At 36.6% G+C, this 23,483-nt stretch overlaps 1 protein-coding gene across 2 annotated transcripts in view; it reads left to right on the top strand.

Moving 5' to 3' along the window:
- Nucleotides 1-21,199, top strand: part of PDIA5 (protein disulfide isomerase family A member 5) — a 208,743-nt gene extending 187,544 nt beyond the window's left edge. Inside the window, exons 15-16 of one of the 2 annotated variants that reach the window (XM_039357247.1) lie at nucleotides 17,998-18,098; nucleotides 21,158-21,199. In XM_039357247.1, the coding sequence (XP_039213181.1) occupies nucleotides 17,998-18,098; nucleotides 21,158-21,184 (128 nt within the window). In that variant the 3' untranslated portion in view covers nucleotides 21,185-21,199. Of the gene's footprint in view, nucleotides 1-17,997; nucleotides 20,939-21,157 lie in introns of those variants that run through there. The other variant, XM_039357246.1, reaches the window with a different exon arrangement.
- Nucleotides 21,200-23,483: the final 2,284 nt, after the last annotated feature.

The following is a 23,483-nucleotide window of genomic DNA, read 5'->3' as shown; positions in this document are numbered from 1 at the left end:
TCACCTGGTGCTGACCAATTTTTGATTTTCCTTGCTCTTTTTTCTACCATTTTTGTTGTTATTACTAGTTCTTTCATTTCAACTTCTGTTTTATTTGCATCCACCTCTTTTAACCAAGCCGCATCCTTGTTGTATTTCATTGGGTTATCCCATATCTGCTTCCAGAGCTGCATTGTTTCTTCCTTGTCAGGTACTGACTGATTCATTGCAGTTTCTCCATTGATGGATTGGTAGAAACGTTTCTGATTGGATTGAAGTTGGAGGTTCTGCCTATAGTTTGCAATTCGAGCTTCATATCTACTGATTTTCCTGGCTATAGCTGTTATTTATTGCTTTGTTATTTCCAGTGCTTCCTTGATCTTCCTTGTTTCTAAGTGGTATTTCTTGATTAGGTATTCTTTGGTCTTCTTGTTCTTCAGCTTCTTTTCTTTCATCTGTTCTAGCTTGCTTGCCTGTGATCTTAACTTGCTGATCTCATTTTCTAGTCTAACCTTCCATTTTTGTGGTGCACTGTTTGTTTGTTTTTCTTCTTTGTTGATTTTGCATCCCAGGTATTCAGTTATAACTGCAGCTGTGCTGTACATTAATTGGTTTGTTTCTTGCAGTGAATGGTGCTTATACTCGATATTGCAGTATTTGCATCTTTTAATGCTTGTGCTAGCTGTCTCTTTGAAACAAGCTTCAATGCAGGCAGCCTTATTCTGTTGTTTTTGTGCTGTTCTAGATGCTCAGTTATTCTTTGTTTCAATTCTTTTATTTCTTTAGTTAGAGGGTTTTGTTCTTCCTGAGGAAGAGGTGCCTGGTTTCCAAATGAGAACAGTTGTATATCTCTGCTGGATTCCTTCACTGCCAACTCCCCCTGGTTTGCCTCTACATTCTGAATTACTTCTGGTAAGGCTTTGATTTCTTTGCCTTGGGTAAACCTTTGCAATTCGTCCAATTCGGTTTCTGTGAATACTTTTATTTCGTATTATAAATCAGCGTTGATCTGTTAGTCTCTGTTCTGTTATTTCTGACTCTGGATGTTGTTCTTTCCAGAACTGGTGCATTCATTTTAGATATCCTCTTCTTGTTGGACTTGATCTGTAGTAACAGATCATTATTTCTTTGTTTTCAATCACTGTGTATCTGCGACAGGTAGCACAGCCCTCCTGAGTCCTGTAACTCATTTTTCACCAGATATCCAGGAACTCCAATATCTAGAGCGGACCTTGTTAATCCGAGCTGGTATGGCATTCTGCAATTTACGTCTCACCATATTTTTTATGGGAGAGACACTCTTTGTCTGACTCCTCTGATGAGACCTGTCCAGTATGGTTGAACCTCTGGCATAGCTCTCATCTTCCTCAGAGTACACAAGCCCCACAACCACGTCAAGGTAGTGCCTCACTGGGGGATTATTATTATTATTATTATTATTATTATTATTATTATTATCATCATCATCATCATCATCATCTCAGGGTAATGAGCTCTCATTTATTTTTCCAAGTTCTAATCCTGGGACTTCCTGTTGGTCCCCCAAGCAGGTCTAAAGCCATTTAGTTCTTTGAGATCAGCATGGTCAACTAGGTGCTGTCACCTAACTCAATGGTTCTTAACCTTTTTGAATGAATCACCCCCTTGAGCCAATGAGGAAGTTGTCATTGCCCCTCTCCCCCAACATAACCTCTCAATCACAACATAGGAAACAATTCTTCAATTTATGCAAACAGTTTTTTATTTTCTTTAAAATTGTCATCAAGACATATCGATGCAAATAATTTATTTCCAGTCTTTTCCCCATATCTCAACCATGTGAAAAATTTTGGTGCCACCCGTCACTTTATTCCCAAACTTCGTGATACATGTATTTCATTATTATCTTATTTATTCAAGACACTTAAATGTAATGACCACTGAAAACAAAATTCAGTTGCAAGAAAGTGAAATGCCCAAAAAGAAAAACAGTAACATTTAATGATTGAATTACAAGTGAAATTTAAGATGCAAAAAGAAATATAAAAAGGGCATAAGAACAAACCGCAATGCAGGAACTAAGAATTTCAAGACAAAAACTCTGAAACTAAATTAAGATTCGAGGAAAGTATATATAGTCACACACACTGTAAAAAGGATTAAAAAGACACAAAGAAAATATAATATCGAACTGGAGTGCACGCTAAAAAAGTACAATACAAATAGACATATAAAATGTTTTACAGAGCACAACAAAAATTCAAAAACGAAGCTGAAAACTCACACTGGAACGTGAAATCCAATGCAAGCAAATACAACGATAAAAGCTCAGACAATTATCAATGAAAAAAATGTATGTACACGAAAAGCAAAAAAAAAAAAAAGAACATCAATGGCTGCCTTGTGCTTGGTGAGATGATGCCAATTTCTTGATGTCTGGAACCATTTTTGTTAATCGCATTCTTAAATCATCGCGCTCAGAGATCTTCAACATGTTCCTTGATTTAGAAAGGATCTGTTGGACGGCGCTGAAGCCCCTCTCCATTAAGTAAGTGGAAGGAAAGGCTAAAAGAAGCAACTTAACTTCCTCCCACAATATTTTCACCCAAAAAGCTTCGTAGCCGTAACTCTGAAAATGTGACTGGGTTTTATAGTCGTATTTCAGATCTGTCAGTGGCTCTTGCAGTTTGGGATGAAGTTGTGCAAAGTCTGCTATGAAAGGATTTAGCACACAAGTGGGCACTTCCAGATTTATCAGATCATAGAATCTGGTTTCCATATCTTCTTTTAGTTGCTTCAAGTGGCAGCAAAAAACATCCAAATCTTCTCCTTGGAGTTCACCTTCATTACCAAGGCTTGGGAACTGATACAGCTCCTGGCGACTCATATTGCTTGCAAGGAGGTCCAGTCTGGAAATAAATGAGCAGATTATTCCCTTGGCCTTAAGAAAATTGATTTTGTCTCCTTGCAGCTTTATGTTCACTTCATTCAGCTTGTCAAAAACATCAGTGAGATAAGCTACATCCAGATGTCGAAGTTTAAGAGAACTGCTTAGACTTGGGTCAATGGATTCAAGAAATTCAACAACTGTGTCCAAAAGTTTGTGGAATCACCACAAACACTTTCCTTTTGAAAGCCACCTTACTTCAGTGTGCAAAAGGAGACGTTCAAACTCCTCGTCATTTTCTTCATAAAGCTTGTGAAAAAGTCGGTTGTTCAAGGCATTCGACTTAATTTTATTCACAGCATTAATGACGTAACGTAGAGACTCATGCAAACGGCCACTCAAATTTTTTGAGACAAGGTGCTGTCTATGAATGACGCAATGGACAGTCATAACTCCAGGTACAACCGATTTTAGATGAGCTTGAAATCTGCGATATCGTCCAACCATGGATGCAGTTCCGTCAGTTGCACATGCCATGACATTTGTCAAAGGGGTTTTTCTCATTAAAAAAACTCTTCAACCTTTTTAAATATCGAAGAACCTTTTGTGTCGATGGCTAAATTTCGAACAAATAACAGTTCTTCCCCAATCTCTTCATTTCTGTTGATGAAATGGACATAAGCCAATAACAAGGCTTCATTTTCACGAATTGTTGACTCGTCAATCTGCATCACGAATTCTGTATTTTTCAATGTGTCAATAAGCCTTTCTTCCACATCAGCAACCATTTCATCAATTCTTTTTGATACGATGTCATTGCTCAAAGGAATCGATTGTGTGATAGTGCTTGCACTGGGCCCCAACATGATGGCAACAATCTGTTTCACTGCTGGTAAAATCAGCATTTCTCTGAGAGTGTGAGGTTTGTCACATTTTGCTATCAACAAAGATACTTCATAGGAACAAATGAGCCCCTTGTCGGCATTGAGTGACAATTTTCCAAATAAGTTCCCAACAGTGCTGCGACCCTCAAACTTGGCCTTTAAGGATTGGAAAAATGATGCCGGTTTGTCGGCTCTTTCCGAATGAATTCTTACCAAATGGTCTTTCAGTCCGGAAGGCTTCATCGCTTCATTTGAAAATGTTTTCTCATAAAGAAGACAAAACGGAAGCTGTACGTTGGAAGGAGATGGAATGAATCCCAATTTTAGGTATTCCATCGAATATTGGCAACACTTCCTCGGCCATGTTGAGAGATCTTCGAAATGAAAGGCACCACCTGCAAATTAAATTAAATTTTCGACTGCACTGGAACACTAGAAAAACACACGTGGACGTCGAGAAACCTAGCTTCAACAGTTACGTTGACATTACAGCTGATGTCACAAGGGACAGCCATTCAGCATGCGATGTTTCGAAAGAAGCGCTCCCTCCTCCATCACTGCCCATTATGGCCAATGGCATGCCATTGTATGGGTAGAGGCTGCTGCGCAACGCGCATGAAGATAAGCAATGCGTATTCACATATGTATGGCATTCTGTACTGAAGCTAGCTGGAGGAACATTTGAAAACACAATTCAATCCACTAATAGCGAGCGATCTGATGTTTTTGTATGACAGATATACAGCAATTCACTGTACGAAAAAGTCTCAAAAGTGTCCCCAAAACATCTCGCTCCATCATCCCCATATCGCCCCTTTTTCGTTCCTTCACCCCTGCATTGCCCTTTTTCGTTCCATCGCCCCCCTGAAAAATGAAATCGCCCCCTGGGGGGCGATATTGCCCAAGTTAAGAACCACTGACATAACTGACCCTTCAATAGATAAGCAGTTCAGTCACTGTTGATTTATTTATCTTTAATCAATATGCTTGTGATATATATTCTTTCAAAGGGTTGGCCAGAAACAAAATTTCATTCCAAATATAAAAAGTATCTGATGATGAGCTTGGTGCAGTATCAAAGAATAGCCCTTAATAGAATAAGATTTGAGTTGCTGGACTCCATGGCAAAGAATGGAACATACAATGAGAGAAAGTATATATGTGAAGCTTCAGATACAGATATATGTTCTCTGTCAATTTTATGCCTCAACCAAGATCCAATATTTAAACTCTTTATTTGACAAAATGACCTATTTGGGACTAACAACAGATTTCCCTATCTTCAGGGTACTAATATGTAGCCAGCAGAACTTTCAAGTTTATAGTAAAAGTTGTTTACTATATATACAACAAATTGGTGTCACGTGTAAAGATAATTCATTTATCTGAATGCATCTTGTTCTGTACTTTGGTATATTCACACCTGTTTTATTCTTTTGTCAGTTGGCATTGTACTGTGCCTTGATACAATCAATTGATTAATCATTAAGCTAATTAATTAATCCTTGCCTGGTTCAGTACTACCTACCCATCTCTGACATATTGCCATCCAGCCACTGTTTCAAAACGTGAAGATGAATTTACCAATTCCAGAGGCAATTTTTTACATTGTTGAAACCTATTACAATTATGAATTTCATCCTGATGTTCATTTGACATCTCTTTCACTGCAATTTAAGTCCTTTTTTTTGTCATGCAATCTGGAATAACACTAAACAAGTCTACCCTATCTTCTGTTTAAGAGCCCTTTAGATAATAGAAGGTAACTAATATGTTTCTCATGGTTTTCTATATTCTAGACTAGCGGTTCTCAACCTGTGGATCGCGACTCTTTTTGGGGTCGCACGAGCCTTTCACAGGGGTCGCCTAAGACCATCAGAAAACACATATTTCTGATGGTCTTAGGTAGGGCTTGTCAACCGCCTTCTCTCCCTCCCCCCCCCCGCTCCACCTCACTTGTTTGTGGAAAATATGCTGCTTGGAGGCAGTCTGCATGAACTCTACCAAATGTTCCCTGCAGGGGGCCATGAAGAGCGCAGGCACAGAGCAAGGCCCCACCCTCCCCAGAGACTCATTGTGCAGCAACTGGATTGATTTCTTCTCGTGCACACAGGTCAGCGAAGGGGAGGCCGCCGCAGCACCCAATCTTGACATTGTAGTTCTGTTGATTAATTTGAGAAAGAAGTATTTTATAAACACACAATCGGGAGGGGAGAAAAGGGATTTCAGATTGTAAAAGGAGAAATAAGAGACGGAGAATTACCTATAGTACTGCTAAATAAGGTAGTTAGTTGGTATAATGCAGACATTCTTTCATAATAAGAAATCTTAGTTCTCTGTCTTGTTTTAATCCATGCTAAACAATGTTAAGTCTTCTAATGAATTCTAATCAGCTGTTTTACCAAGAAAATTGGTCTTCATGTTGATGCCAAACAAAATCAAAAACAGATTATTAGGCTACTGGTTCACAAGGTCTTAGAAAAAACAATTATATGCATATTGAAACCAAGTATGGATTTATGAAAAATAAGTCATGCCAAACAAACCTGATTCTTTTTGATAAAAAGACTAGGTTGACTACTATAGGAATGCCACAGCATTTTGTATCTTGAGTTCTGCAAAGCATTAGTCAAGTGTTCCATGAAAAGATGGCAAAATATTTGATGGACTGCCAATCCATGAAAGATTATGTAAAAATCTTCCAAGTATTATCTGAATATTCTGAACTTAAAAAATGCTTTAGTCCTTGTTGCCTTGGCAACAGAGTCTCTATTTTTCCATCAAGGTGATCTTACTTACTCTTTACACCATTAATCAAAGAATCAATGAACTGAAAATGAAGTACATACTGATATTTTAAATTCAAGGGTATTATAATAAATAATGAAAAGTAATATTTAAGTCTGATGCTTTTGCTTTTTTGTTCTAAAGAGCAGTAGCGTATATTGCTTTGCATTTTAAATATTCCAGTGGTACATACACTGTGTGCACAATTATTAGACAAGTTGTATTTTTTGAGGATTAATGTTATTTGTGAACAACTACAGTGCTCTCGGTCAATTCAAAATGTTAATAAACCTCAAACCTGAATATCTAAGAAAATTAAAGTGAGGTTTTGGCTTTCTTAGGAGAATATCTATATATGTATAATTATTGTGCAACTATTAGTGTGCAGAATTATTATGCAACTAAATAAAAAATGAAAATTTTCCCATCTCATTTATGTTCACCTGTTAAAGTGAGAATAATAAACAACTCAAAATTTACAAATAAATATTTCTGACATTTCACCCCCCAAAAAATCAGTGATCAATATAGCCATCCTTCTTTTCAATAACAGTCATAAACCTTCCATTCATGGGGTCTGTCAGTTTCTTGATCTGTTGACGATCAAGTTTCTGCGCATCAGCAACCACAGCCTCCCAGACACTGTTCAGAGAAGTGTACTTTTTTCCTTCACCATAAATCTCCCATTTAAGAAGGGCCCACAAGTTCTCAATAGGGTTTAAGGTCAGGTGAGGAAGGGGGCCGTGTCATTATTTTTTCATCTTTAAGGCTTTACTGGCTAGCCACACAGTGGAGTCACCTAACTGCAATGGAGCCACAATATCTGAGCCACAATGCTCCATCGCACAATATAATGCGATGGAGCATTGTTCTGCATAAAAATCATGGTCTTCTTGAAAGATGCAGACTTTTTCCTGTACCACTGCTTGAAGAAAGTGTCCTCAAAAAACTGGCAGTAGGTTTAGGAGTTGATTTTGAGTCCCTCTTCAACCCTAAAAGGTCCAACTGGCTCATCTTTAATAATACCAGCCCATACCAGTACCCCACCTCCACCTTGCATCTGAGTTGAAGTGGAACTCTGTGCCCGTTACTGATCCATCCACAGGCCCATCCATCTAGTTCATCAAGAGTCACTCTCATTTCATCAGTCCATTAAACTTCAGATATTTCTTGGCCCAGTCTTGCCATTATGTGCCTTGTTCAGTGGTGGTCAGGTTTCAGCCTTCCTTACCTTGGCCAGGTCTCTAAGCACTGAACACTTTGTACTTCTGGGCACTCCAGGTAGGTTGCAGTTCTGGAATAAGATAGCACTGGAGGATAATGGGTTCCTGGTAGCTTCACGTTTGGTTCTTTTCAAATCTTTGGCAGTTAATTTGAGTCTTTTTTTCTCAACACGTTTCTTGCAACCCTGTTGACTGTTTGCAACATTTGATGGTCCTGTGATTATGCGCCGATATCTTAGCAACTTCAAGAGTGCTGCATCCCTCTGAAAGACTTTTTACATGTTTTGACTTTTCAAAGCCAGTTAAATCTCTTTTTTGGCCTATTTTGCCTGAGGAAAAGAAGTTGCCTAATAATTATGCACACCTTGATATAGGGTGTTGCTCTTCTCTGGCCACACCCTCCCTCGTTACACAAATAAACATCACTTGCTTATATCCAATAAGCATTCAAGTTTGTACAATTTGGAGGTGGAAAATATGTATAAAAATGATGATATAGTCAAAATATTAACTTGCCTAATAATTGTGCACATGGTATATAGTAAGATTTTGATAGCAGAGTATGATTCAATTTAATTTGAAAGCAAGATGGCTACCTAAGATCTCATTAATTATCAAGTAGGCTAAAATAATAATAATAATAATAATAATAATAATAATAATAATAATAATAAAAAAGTTGGAAGGGACCTTGGAGGTCATCTAGTCCAACCCCCTGCTCAGGCAGGAAACCCTATACCATTTTGGACAAATGGCTGTCCAGTCTCTTCTTAAAAACTTCCAGTGTTGGAGCATTTACCGCTTCTAGAGGCAGGTTGTTCCACTGATTAATTGTTCTCACTGTCAGGAAGTTTCTCCTTAGTTCTAGGTTGCTTCTCTCCTTGATTAGTTTCCGCCCATTGCTTCTTGTCCTGCCTTCAGGTGCTTTGGAAAATAGCTTGATTCCCTCTTCTTTGTGGCAGCCCCTGAGATATTGGAATACTACTATCATGTCCCCCCTCGTCCTTCTCTTCGTTAAACTAGACATACCCAATTCCAGCAACCGTTTCTTATATGTTTTAGCCTCCAGTCCCCTAATCATCTTTGTTGCTGTTCTCTGTACTTTACTTTCTAGAGTCTCAACATCTTTTTCACATCGTGGTGATCAAAACTGGATGCAGTATTCCAAGTGTGGCCTTACCAAGGCATTGCAAAGTGGTATTAATACTTCACATGATTTTGATTCTGTCCCTCTGTTAATGCAGCCTAGCACTGTGTTGGCCTTTTTGGCAGCTGCAGCACACTGCTGGCTCATATTTAGGTGATTGTCTATTAGGACTCCGAGGTCCCTCTCACAGTTACTACTATTGAGCAAGGTGCCACCTATGCTGTACTTGTGCATTTGACTTTTCTTGCCTAAATGTAGAACCTTGCTTTTTTCACCATTGAATTTCATTTTGTTAGATAGTGCCCAGTGTTCAAGTCTGTCCAGATCCTTCTGTATCTTAAGCCTGTCTTCTGGAGTGTTGGCTATTCCTGCCAGCTTGGTGTCGTCTGCAAATTTGATGAGTTCCCCATCTATTCCTTAGTCCAAATCGTTGATGAAGATGTTGAAGAGCACTGGGCTCAGAACAGAGCCCTGGGGCACCCCACTACCCACTTCCCTCCATGTAGATGCGATTCCATTGAGGACCACTCGCTGAGTACAGCCGGTCAGCCAGCTACGGATCCATCTGGTGGTGATTCTGTCTACCCCACATTTATCAAGTAGTAGGTTGTGATCTACTTTATCAAATGCCTTATTGAAGGCCAAGTAAATTATGTCCACAGCATTTCTCTGATCCACTAATTTTGTCACTTGGTCAAAGAATGCAATAAGATTTGTCTGGCATGATCTATTTTTGACAAACCCATGTTGGCTTTTAGTAATGACTTTGTTTCCTGTAGGTGTTCGTTGATTCGTTGTTTGATTATCTTTTCCAGGATCTTCCCAGGTATTGAGGTCAGGCTGATAGGTCTGTAATTTTCTGGATCCATTTTTTTCCCCTTTTTTGAGGATGGGAACTACATCATCTCTTTTCCAGTCCTTTGGTAATTCCCCTGTGCTCCAGGATCTTTGAAAAATATAGTCCAGTGGTTCCAAGATCACATCTGCCAGTTCCTTGAAAACCTTGGGGTGTAATCCATCTGGTCCTGGCGATTTGAACTCATCTAGGCTGGATAGGTGCTCACTTACCATTTTCTTGCCCATCTTAACTTGTGTTTCTATTCTGTTTTTTATGGCACTATTTTTGATAGGTTGGTCTGTTTTTTCCCTTTGTGTAAAGACAGATGTAAAAAACGAGTTAAATAGTTCTGCTTTCTCCCTGTTGCTTGTCACCTTCTTGCCACTTTCACCCACTAATGGACCAATAATTTCCTTCACTTTTTTCTTGCTTTTTACATGTTGAAAGAAGCTTTTTTTTGTTATTTTTGACTTTGGTCGCAAGCCTTAGTTCATTTTGAGCCTTGGCTTTCCTCACTTCATCTTTGCAGGCTCGGGCTATTTGCTGATATTCTGATTTAGTTAAGTGTCCCTCTTTCCACTTTCTATACTTGTCCTTTTTTATCTTTCAATTTGTCAGAGAGTTCTTTATGCAGCCATGCTGGTTTCTTTTGAGAGCTGTTGTTTTTTCTCTTTGTTGGTACTGTGCTTCCATAATGTTGAATTCTAATATTGCATGATCACTTCCTCCCAGGGTTCCTATGGCTTCAATACCTTCTATCATTTCATCTCTGTTAGTGAGAATTAGATCCAAAATGGCTTATCCCCTAGTTCCTTTCTTTACTTTTTGGGAGACAAAGTTGTCTGCTAGGTTTGCCAGGAACCTGTTCGATCATCTACTTGGTGCAGAGTTTGTCTCCCAGTTGATATCAGGGTAAATAAATAAGGCTTTGCAACAAATCATATTTCCCAGAGGAGCCCTAACCTTCAGGCAGATAATTCACCTGCCTGATGTGAAATGTATTTTTTCATGGGGCCCATATCCAATTATCTCATGCAATCCCTGAAACTTTGTAATAATCATTAAGTATACAATGGTCTGCCTTTGGCTAATATCTTCTGATTCTGGGGCAAAACCCACATTTCCCTAGAGCATTGTCCCTAGAGCATTGTAATTACTGTTGGGATAAACAGACCTCGTGGAATCTGTGAAATGATTTCCTTCTCATTTGTCACTATTCATTTCTCATTCTTTTTGCCCAAACGTATTTATTTATCCTATGGGAGCTATTTTTCTTTTATATTACTCTTACTCCAAGTTATATGTCAGCAGAATGAACTTCAGAAGTAACAAAGCAGGTAATGTGTATAGAGGGGTGTCCTTTTGAATTGTGATGATAAAACCTAAAGGAACATTGGGCAAAGGTTCTCACTTCTGTATAACACAACTTCTTTTATAAATCTTAAATTTTGAATCAGCTTTAATTGCTAAAAAGATTGCCATGAATGTCTCTCTTTGGCAGTCACTTTAACAATTTGCCATGGAGGGATATCATTTTCCATTGAATAATATGCTTCTACATTAGCATATTCTGCCTAATTATAAGGCCACTAAGTTTAATGCCAATGAGCTTTAACATATTGCTTTAAATTCTGTCAGGCCTCAGGCTAGCCATAACTCTAAATCTTTATGTTTCCAGAAGTTCTCTGCATTCAGAAGCTAATTAACAGTAGAAACTTTTAAGAACTCAAGATTGTTAGAGAAATTCTTTATTGCAGAGAAGGAAAAAAGTCAAATATATACAGGTGATCTTGTTTGTCTGAATTTTGGGGTCTTATTCTAAGTCTTTTTAGGCCTCACCCTTTCAGGTCAATGGGCTCTTGGCCAAGCTTTTGTCAGCCTTGAGACTGGAGTACACCTATTCCATGTTTACACTATTCTTCTCTTAGGCATAAGCTACACCGATTATCTTCTTGCCTGTTTGAGATTACTGCTCCTGAATCTTGATGGCTCTGTCCTGAGACCTAGTTTGTCTTCACTCTTAAATTATGTAGAACTTGAGTCCTGTTCATGAAGATATCCTTTTCATAGCAGTAACTGCCTTCAGTGTGACCACTATGGAGCAGAATCTGGATTTAGGACCTTGGTTTTGCCATTTAATAAAGTATGAAAATAAAACATTTTCAAATAGCAACTGTGCAGCAGAGCCGTTAATATAATTCCCACTGTGCCCTTTCTGAGCTCTGGGAACACTTAGAACAAGTATACTTCAAGATTTGATAGCTCCTGTAACAGAGTCTATTTCTAAACAAAGTAAGAAGATGGAAAATATATTGGCAGTTGCTGCACCATGTTTGTTCCTTTCATAGTAGATAGCAATCTAATAGCTTTTCTTCTATAACAGATGGCACGAAAGGGATTTGAGGAAAGGAAGTGCATGACTTAGATGGGATTTAGAAAATCGCATCTTTGTGAATTTCTGTTTTTTTATAATACAGAGCAAGTGGCTTGGGGAGCAGAACAGCCTAAGATATTTTGAATAAAATATATCTATTGTGCATATGCATGCAGGCCTCACATATACATGCAACACACTACTGCAGGCATTTATATATGTTCTTATGTCATACATATATCATTTCTTGTAGATGCTTGAAATTGAGTAAATACTCAGTGATTTATTGTCTGATAATTACTGGGGGGGGGGCTTTATGTTTTCTCGTGTTTTGCTTGTTTTCCAGGAAATATATTTCTTATTAAGAGGGGATAAATAGAGAAAACAGAATTACAAGTCTTCATATTTTAGTAGTTTGTCAGCAAGAAGGAAAAATTGGTATGAGAAAAAGTCCCAAGTGTTACAATTTCTAAGGTTAGATTTATTTTGTTCTGTTTTGTTTTTGGTAAAAGATGGTCTTAATATGAGATCCTGAATGTTCTATCAAAAAATTCTCAGAAAATAGACCCTCTCAACCCTCCAAGATGATATTCTAATGAAGGAATAAATAAAGGCGGGAAATAAAAAAAATAAAAAATAAACACATATCTTTTCAGACACAATGAAAAGATCTAAACTGTGAGCTAAACTATGAAAAAAATCTATAAAAAATTAGGTGACATCTTGGACAACTGTACCTAAAAGGTTGAAGCTCTAGAACTATGGGTTTAACCAGGAGCCAAGAAAAGAGTGCCAAACATCCAGACTCAAAATCACACCAGATAGAGAATGGATGAGATTTTTTTTCTTCCCATCTGTTTCCCGTTCAAAAATTAATCTTGGATTTAAAAGGCTTACTTGTCACCCTTTAAACTCTAGTACAGGGGTGTCAAACTGCCGGCCCACGGGCCGGACACGTCACATGGAAGCCGCGCCCACTCCATTGCCAGCAATGGCAAAACCGTTCCAATTCGTTGCGCGACATCAGATGACATTGTGAGTTTGACATGTCTGCTCTAGTACTTCCATCATTAATATATTTGCTCTGCCTGTGCTTAGATGCACTGATCCTAAACAATCCATCATTCAGATTTTAGTTCTAACATTTGTTGTTTGAATTGTTGATTATACCTGCAAGTTTAAACCTCATTGGTTCAAAGAGGATTATCTCCTAGCTATATGTAATTCAATTGTTTTTTTGCAAATTACCCATAAAGATACAGTACATGGAGAACTGAAACTATTATAATAATCTTTATAATATCCAGTCTCTCATTGCGCCAGTTTTTATCTCCAGGCATAAAAGTCACTTATATTTGTTATTGAATACTGCCATTTGTGCTGAAATGTTGCATACAACAAAGCAGTCCCCTCTGTGGATGTTTATATTTTACACAGCTATAAAGTCATTGGAATTTCATGCAACCAGGGCTTTTTTTTGTCATAGAACGCCCAGAACGGAGTTCTGGCACCTTTTTGGGATGGAACCTTGTAGGATAAGCAAGGCGGGTTGTATGACGTGTGTGAGTTCTGGCATCTTTTTTTTTTTTTTACAAAAAGCATTGCATGCAACCATAGAATTAAACTGGTGTACAGTACCTGATTATGTAGGAATTTAATCTATATATATTGCCTTGTACATGTTTAAGTACTTTGTATGAATAGTTTGCTTGCATGAGGATTTAGTCATAGAAAATCAGAAATCAGCCTTCATAAATAGCACCAAATACTCTGAAGCTAGTTTTCTTCGAGCAGGAGGTTAATTCTTCTACTATACTGTCACATCTTCCGCTCTTAAAAATATTGAAATGGTCTACATACCAAATTGAGAAAGACATTTAAGAATATTACTTCTTTGAAGGGGTTGTTGCTGTTTTTGGGATGGGGAAAATAAATACAGTAATTGATTAAAAAGTGATATTGGATGAAGGCTTGTTGTGAAAATGGAATCTGCTGTTGAGGGAATGGAAATCACATCTGTAATGGATTCTGAGCTTGCCTGAACTTTTTAAAAAAGTAAATAATTAAATTGAGTTTCTTCTCATTTGCTGCATTTGGTAATTGTAATAGATGAAGTTTGCTAATCCAGCAAGAATCCAGATTCTTCTTAGTTATTTTCTGATAACTTCTTGCTCCTTGAGAGTTCAGCACAGGATTTACATCTTTCTGTTTGGAAGGATATCCGAAGTTCAGTTAATGCCCATTAGCTTTTAAAGCTGTGGCTAGGAGATCTTAAATGATAAAATGTGGTTTTTCACCTAAAACACTGAAGAATCAATGAGTTCGGTGAAGAGGAAGAAAGAAAATATGTGGTTGAAAGGCCACAAAAGAACTGACAATAGTTGTGTGTGTGTGTGAGAGAGAGAGAGACAGAGAGGGAGAGAGAGAGGGAGAGAGAAATGCAATTTTTAAGTTCCAATCAATTTTTCTTTCTTCTGCAAATTGAAGGTAGAATCATGATATAGACACATGGTGGCTCTATTCTTACTGCAGTTAAATAAGGTTCCGTTTCAAAACTCTTCCTTGTTTCTTACATCTGCAGGATAAGAAAAATTTAAAGAAATAATATGAGTAAATGTAGATGGCAGCCTGTCATCAGGAATATTCCTCAAGTATCCTGTACATGAGGAGACAATTGTGCGCAATACTTGCTGAAGTTAAAGCTTAGATATTGTTGCCCATAATGTGAAGGCAAGTTTACAGTGATTGCAATGATAAAGGCAACCAATCATAAAGCTGCTGACAGATGACTAGAAACAATCATTGGTACTATGAGCATGAGTTACAAGAACTCAAGCAATTACTGACAGATGGTCTTGGTGAAATGATGTTTATTGGGTCATAAAGATTCAGAAACAGCTGAACATCTGAACAAAAAAACTATTTTCTTTAAAAGACCTGGGAATATGTGCTTCTGTTACTTGCATTTTGTACCTTTCTTGAGCTATATATAAATCATCCAATTGGTAGGTATATATTCCGGATAATATACAGTTTGGTTTATCTGAGGCTTAGAGGTGGATCACCTGATACAATTAGGCTGTTTCATAAAGTCTCCCTAATTTTTTTCCCCATTCAATGTTTGTTTTTTTTCCCACTTGTAAGCTAAAACTGTGGAAAAGAAAGAGAATTGCATCAACCCGTTTTTCTTCATATTGGTTCCTTGCTAATCAGCTGAGCAGTTTGGGTGGAATATGAATACTGTATAACCCTTCTCTCCTCTCTCAATTCCTGATGATAGAGACAGACTATAAGTAAAAGGGACATATCAATTGCTAGCAAGCAAAGAGTTCTATTTAAACAATGAACCATAACATAAGTCTTAACATTATCAGGTAAAGTACTAATTATGGCATGCATATCTATTTTATTTATTAATGTGCCTAAATTCAAAGCAAAATGAGCAATAATTTGATTTTTCATTAATATTTTATTGTGGTTCCACTTTAAAGTTCTACCAGTTCAGTTAATGAAATAATGAAAAGCAATTCTTCATTGATTCCAGTTCATATAACAATGCAGCCTAAACAAATAATTTTAAAAAACCTCGTATCTCAAATCCACACCTGAAATCTGAGGGACAGGCTTTTATGCACTGGACTGAATATTGGAAAGGACCATTCAAAAAGTTTATTAAGGTCCTGGCAAGAGAAAAATGAGAAAAAAATATTTAACAATTAGATTAATAAAGCCTGGTTTCATTAAGTAAAATAAAATAACAAAAGGGAGAAGAAGATAATTTAGGAAATTAGGATTAGGAAATTAGAAGGCAGAAAGAAAAGTTTAAAGATTATGTTCTGTGTTGAAGAGCATTTGCTTTCTAATCTGCTGATACTTCTAAAATCTGCCTTCTAATTTATTTTCTTCCATCTCTCCAATAGTTTCATTATAAATTTGTTTATGGATCAGTTAGACATGATTTGCAAAACCAGTTTTCCACTGATATCTTTCAAGAATACATTGTGGATTGAATCATGAAATTCACTTAAGCAGTGGGTGAATGGAGGAAAAACTCTGTTCTTGAACAGTACTTCTATCCACATTTCAGAGATTCGGACTATGCTATCATACAATCTCCCTAAGTTTAGTTCTCTGATCATTTGCTGCTGATAATAGGCAAGAAGCCTGCTTCTAGAGCCCTGTGGGACTTCTTAAAATCATTAATCAGATTCCTACTTGCAAGCTCACGTGCCCTCCAAATAATAGTACTGTGCAATATGTATTTTCCCAGAATACGTCCACAAATACATCTTGAAAGGGAAAAGAATGATAAGTGTATATGTAAGCATGTGCAGGAGAGAGAAATTTATATTCTGTCTTTTGTGTGGGAGCTTCAGCAGCATACATTGTGCCTTCTTTTCCTATTTTTCCCCATAACAATCCTATGAGGTAAAGTTGGGCTAAATCATCTACAGTGGTAAGCTTCTGAGGCCAAAGGTGAAACTAGAATCTGACTCTTAGTCCAACATCTTAACCACTACAGTACACCGGAATGGGTCTCTAATATGCATGTATGGATGAATAATTTGAAGTGTTCATTGAACTCAAATCAAATTTAAACTTTTGTTTTATGAAACCAAGTATAGCTAACCACTGATTTACTTCATTCTAGGGCCTTAATATTAAATTTGCTATATGTTGACTTACTATAAAGTCAACTGTAGAAAGATGTTGTACTTCATTTTGTGCTATAGATTTTAGAGTTCTATCGTCTCCCACATCAGTTTACATAGTTGCTAAAACACCTCTGTTCTTTTTGCATCAATATTTTGCTCCTATAAATCTTCTGTGCAGAAGGGAATTAATTATTCCCTGGCTAAATGTGGATTCCATCCATTTATGTTAAGAGAATTCTTCTTTGCCTATTGTATGAAAATGTAGATATGACTTTCTAGTTCTCAGTATATCAAGGCATAGGTAGAGTTTTATTTGACAATAAATACAGTATTAAAAATAGTTATCTTGCATTCAGAAGTTAAAGAAAATCTCATGAGATGAAAATAGCAGACAATCTTAACTGCAGACAGTGGGTGTATTGAAGATCAGCTTTATGATTATATTTTGGGGGCAGAGAGTAGGAACGCTTGTCTGAGGAAATTATCATCAAATGAGGCTTTTCATTCATTCATTCTTTCTTTCATTCATTCTTTATAGTCACCCATCTCAGTCAATGACTCTGGGTTGCTTACAATTGAAAAAAAATGTATTACAATGAAATATACTAAAAACATCCAGGTTAAATATACTTAGGAACAAGATGGCCAGTTAGCAATACAGCCAAGATTCCCCGGTCCAGTTGCTTGATCTTTTTGCCTGAGTTCCATGCTGGTTCTTCTTCCCTTTATCTTCTACTTCCTTCCTCTTCGTGTTATTTCCCCCTCTTTCTTACTTACAATAGACAGAATCTCAGAACAACTATGCAAAGTAAATAAAACATTATTCATGTTCCACTCTGCTTTGTTGTGCACTGATATAAGAAAAGACAAGTATGTAGGTAGGTGTTTGCAAATGATACGGCTGAAGTCAAATTAAAATCTTTTGTGATCTATAAAATGGATCGCTGTTGGGCTTGTTTTGGGTAAAACAGGCCTGAATTTTGAGAATTGTATGGTATGAGTTTGTATATGTTTGCTGCTACAAGTGCTATTACCATTGTGTGTAAATAGTGTGAGAATTACACATGAACAGAGTCACCGTGTGGTGAAATTTAATAAATAAAATAAATGAAAACATCTGACTCATTCATAGGAAGATAAATGGGCTATTGCTTAGCTTTCAAACTTGCTGTGAACTTCTGATGGGGCTTTTTATTGCCAAACACTTCTCATGTGGCTTATCACTATGTTTCTTTATCCCACAGGGTGTCCACATTGTAAAAACTCAATTCCACATTTCACAACAGCAGCAGAACTCTTTAAAGAAGATCGTAAGGTAACTCTAGAGTCATTTTGGATTTTTTTGGTAGGAATTTCAGCTTATTTGGTGTGTTGTTTACTTTCTTTGCTTTCAGAAACATGTGAATAATTTCCCACTTTGCCCCTTTTCTTGATTTCTTCCACTTAAACTTGGGTAGAGGAAAAGGAGGTATTTTGTTTTGGGGCAATCTCAACTTGAGGAGAAGTACAGTTTAATCTCTTTGTCTAGGATTTAAGGAAAAGAAACACAAACATAAAAAAAAACCCCGAGAGCAGCTTGAGCTCTACTTGTTATAAGTGTTACCACTGGTTCTATTACTAAAAGAGACCTACTGTTTTTTCAGTTGTAGGATGAGACTTATCATTAGGCTGAGAATGTTGTTTGGCTAGATTCAGACTATGGGAAAGGCTCATTTATTTTCTGAGAGTGGTCTTCTAACACATAATGTAGATAGCATTATCATCTTCAACAGTCCCATGATCTACTAATCAAAGTTCAGAAAGATCATTGCAAAATGGCAGATCTAGTTGTAAGGTTCAAATGGTAAGGTTTAGGAATATTGCCCTATGAGAAAAGTTACTGAGTCTTGGGGAAAGTGAACGTGGAATTCCTGACCTAGGTTTAGTCAAGTGTGTAGAAGTTCTTAATGCTGAATGAGCTGCACATTAGAAGGTGAATATATCTATGCATAGCTATATAAATATATATGCATAAGCACAAACTTAATATGTATTTGTGTTAACCATTTTTGGGGTGATGCTGGTGCTATACGTTTTCACCAAAGTGAATGATATAATTTTGCCACAAACTTTCCTCCCAAGATTGCTTCAAATGAACATTGCATTATTCTCTGATGTTCTTGAGTGCAGGTCACAGAAGAATGAATTTAAATTAAAGGAAGGCAGATTTAAGCATCCTAAAAGTAAGAGCTTTTTGATAGTGGAACCAATTACCCAGAGAGATAGTGGATTCGCCTTCACTGTGTATTTTTGGATCAAGTCTAGAGACCCTACTATTGAGAATACTTTAATTAGGATTCCTTCACTGAACAAGGAGTTAGTCTTAATGGTCTGAATGGGCTTTTCAAACCCTGATTTTGAACAAGAAGTTGAATTAGGAAAGCCATGGAAACTGCAATACATTCCTCCTGCTGTAGCAAGCACTTCAAGGAGAAGTATATTGCCTTCTTTTGCACATATGTGAGTGCAAATCTTGATTATTAAGCATCAGTTCCTCCTTTGCCATACCATCAATACTAAGCAAACTTACTGGTTTTCAAAACTCGATATGGTTTTATTCCATCTGGCAACCCATCCCAGGTACACATGCAACCCCATACATACTCCTTCCTCCTCCATAGTTACAGCATGCATGAATACCACAACTTTGTGGATAGCCCATTACATGACTCTTTCTCAACTAATTTCCCTGATACTGAGAAACTTTGTGAGTATAGTGTTAAATAACTTTGCCCAAATTATGGATGAATTCGGAATTTACATTGCTTCCATTGATTAATAGATTTATTCAAAACCTGTCAAAGGTTGAGATGTCGTTTTAGCCCTCAAGATGGCAATTGATGGGTGCAGCCCTTATTTCAATTAATAGTAGAAATATGAAATGTGCCAGCCAACTAAAATGTAGAAGTATAAAGTTTAATGAGCTGGAACCTAAGTTCCAATTGAGGATATTGAGTTTAGAGTAGTTCCTGAAGGCCAGGCATATAAGAAAAACAGCTATGTTTTTACCTACCTTGTTTGACTTTTCAAGGTAGTGGAGATTGATAATTCTATACTATTTCTTCAATCATATGCAATTCAATTCTGCTGAAGTGTTCTTGGGTTTGCTAATGACCTTTATGGATATTCTATACAGACTGTAGTGTTGTTTAGGAATTCACTTCAGTATTATCATAAAGCTCTTTTTAAACAATTCCTTTTTCAAATTTCTGTGAATTTTTTTTTTGGGGGGGGGTCTGGCTGCTGCTTACACAGTTCAGTAGACAACAGATAAGCAGATCTGCTAAACAAATTGAACTTTAAAAATCCAGCAAGCTTTTAATTTTCAAAGGAAAATATTTGCATGTACCACACAGCTTTCTACAAGCTTGCATTTGTCTCCAACATTGTGATTCTCAATTTTCCCTCTTCTTAAGTCAGTTAATAATATCAAAATGAAGGAACAGATTGCATAACCCAGATACAAGAATTAAGATAAAGAGTTATATCTCTATGCCTTTTGCTAGCTATTTATTGAAAATCCTTGAACTATGTCAGTGCCTTCACAAGGGGCTTTGAGAAACTGCAGTGCATATTTTTAGGACCATAATTCCAGTACCTTCAGCCAACGCAAATATTTGGCTTGAACTGTTTCCATTAAAGTTGGCCGTCATGAAAACAATTAGGAAATTTTGAAAAGACAGAGTATTTATAGCTGATTCCATTTTACTTCTGACATTCCTTTAGAATTGTGTATTTGGAATAGTTCTTGCCCACTTGCCTGTTTTGTACTCAGTCTGTGTAAAGGTAAAGTTAGTGTAATATTTAGACTTAGGAGGAAACAAATTATCCAATTGTCATACAGCAGTATATCATAAGAATATTAGAGACCTAACACTAAATAAACAAAAACATTTTTTAATGTTGAAACCAAAGTGTATCCTATTTACATTCATGCAGTATAATCAGTATCACACCCAGTCTTGTGTCATCTTAAAGTCTAACCAATATATTCTCTTATGAACTGTTGTAAATATGAGACTGTAAATATACCACTGCATTTTATATGGTTTTTATGCTTTTAACTATACAATGGCCAGGGTCATTCTGAGTGTAAAAGGGGCTGTACCTAAATTTGATAAAATAAATAAAAGATTTAGGATTTTCTTTTCCTGTTTACCAACATCAGCAACTACATATCTTGAAGGCTTTAGTCTAGTCATATCAGAAACAGCATTAATACACCAAACAATCCTCAACACTTCTTCAGTAACATGTTACCATCCAGCCTGAGGGGCTCATATTCTAGGACCACATTCTCAGTCACTATCTCATCTACAGCTGTGGTTTTCTTGGAGTGGTTTGCCATTTCTTTCTCCCTCACAGAATGTAATGACATCTTTGCCATTATAACTAAAGTGATCATCTGCCTCCAGCAACTTCATGTATTGTCACCACCTTGTATAGATAACAGCTTGCTTTAACTGGACTGCTGGGCTAAACTTCACACCACGGGTGACCTTATTGCGACTATGTATTCTACATACTCCGCCTTCTTTTTCATCACAAACATTATCCCCAGCATACGTGCAGAATCCAAACATAGGTTGATCTCCTGGAAATCATCATGTAACTTCATTGAGATGTTCAGGGAGCATGACATTTAATTAGCATAATATTTAATAAAAACTAAGTATCTTTCACATCCCCTGTATAGCAAACCAGCATTCTGTAATATTCACATGCAGAATCAAGTTGAAGTCACTTGGCCTCAGCATCCTTTTCTGTATAAATGGGTTTGTCAACTTCATTGCTTTCTAGAAGTAGTATTATTTTTAAAAGAGATAACATTTCAGTCTGAGAAAGAACATTGGGGGAATTAAAGACTTGTCCTTTTTCATTCTTTTCTAAAATCAATGTTCAGTAAGCTATTCACTTCCATTTTCATAACAAAAGTCAATATTTGCTCCTGTGGAGATTTATTTCCTTGAATCAATAAACTGATGAGTGGCAGTACATAATTTTAACAGCAAAAAGCTAACTATTCTTGCAGAAGGCTTTTATTATTGCAACCACATGTAAGACCTTAAAGAACAGTCCTTATAAAGAGGAAGAAGGAGAAGAGCATGAACCTTTAAAATGACTTTTTATTCTATTTTAGTCAAAGAAAACTGAAAATGGAGTTAATGCGTTGCTGTTCATTTGTTTGAACACAAATAAATAATAGCAGTTATATTTTTCAATTGCTGATCATTTAAATAAAAAAACCCTAAGTTTGTAGAACAATAAATCTAAATTGAAATATCTTACACAGTTTTTCTCTGTTTTATTACACTGTTTGAAAATACAAGTAGTGCTTTTTATTAAGTGTTGAGTACCATCACAACCCGTGTCATAGCTGAATTCACTCATCTGTAGGATAATAATTTGTTCCTGGATATGAACCCCAGATATTTTGATGGTTTAGGATTTTGTTCGCTTTTATCCATTTTAATATCACAGTGACAACTAAGTTTTCAGAACATTCCTTTAGCTATCTTTACTTCTTTTTGACTATGAATGTGGTATTACTAGCTTATCACTCTGTGCAGATAAAGATGCCTTTTCTGGTAAAAGAGACAGAAGGTCATCTGTTCCAGGATTCCTGTTTAATAAAACAATCTAATCTGTGTGAATTGCTGCCTTATTGAGTTCAGTGACAACCAAGTCCATGTTTGGGACCTTTGGTTAGTATTTTATGAAGTATGCAATGTATGAGGGGATACAGGTAGGCCTTGACTTATTATGACTCCATTGAGCCCAAAATTTCTGTTGCTAAGTGAGATATTTGTTAAGTGAGTTTTGCCCATTTTACAACCTTTCTTGCCACAGTTGTTAAGTCAATCACTGCAGTTCTTAAATTAGTTAACATAGTTGTTAAGTGAATCTGGCTTTCCTGTTGACTTTGCTTGTCAGAAGGTTGCAAAAGGTGATCACATGACCCCAGGAAACTGCAACTGTCATAAATATGAGTCAGTTGCCAAGTGATCAGGTGACCATAGGGATGTTGCAATGGTCATGTGAAAAATGGTCATAAGTCATTTTTAATTAAAGGGAAATTTCCCTTTTCTGTACAACCTCTTGTTCTTGTCTCAGTATCATTTCTGAGATGGAACAGTGATGAGAACTACATACATTGTAGTTCAAATGTGACCGTTAAAGATACTAGAAATAACCCATTCTGTATCCTTTCAATAAATCATTAGACAACTTTTTACTAAAAAGAACATCCAACTGTTTCCTGGAAAAATGTTTTAAAAAATAAGTTAGTATAATGATGCTCAGTTGCTTTGAACCACAAAATGGGCGACAAATTGATAAATTGATAAAATATAAATAAAAATACTGCTATTTCAGTAGAAGAATTAAAAAATCTGAGAAAATATTTCTCATAAAATCAACATTTTAAGAGACTTTGAATATTTCCAATTTTTTTGAAAAATACACAAATATGCAGTTGACTATCTGGAAAGAGTCTCAAGTTAAAGTACAAACAACTGGTGAAAAACTAGGCTATTTTTAATTCTTGACATCCAGCAAAGCTAACTTTTTCAACATTTATCTGGGTTTTGTTTTGGATTATTTCTGAAATTCTTTTCCAGAAAAATCAATTCCTGTACTACTTGCCTGTACTCTGATAAACTATCAGATAAAAGCTGGCAATGAATTGACA

This window comes from Crotalus tigris, unplaced genomic scaffold (genome assembly GCF_016545835.1).
Source record: "Crotalus tigris isolate CLP2741 ecotype Arizona unplaced genomic scaffold, ASM1654583v1 scf7180000018882.255253, whole genome shotgun sequence".
Taxonomy (NCBI): Eukaryota; Metazoa; Chordata; class Lepidosauria; order Squamata; family Viperidae; genus Crotalus; species Crotalus tigris.
The sequence above is the reverse complement of the archived record's forward strand: the minus strand, read 5'-3'. Positions and strand labels throughout refer to the sequence as shown.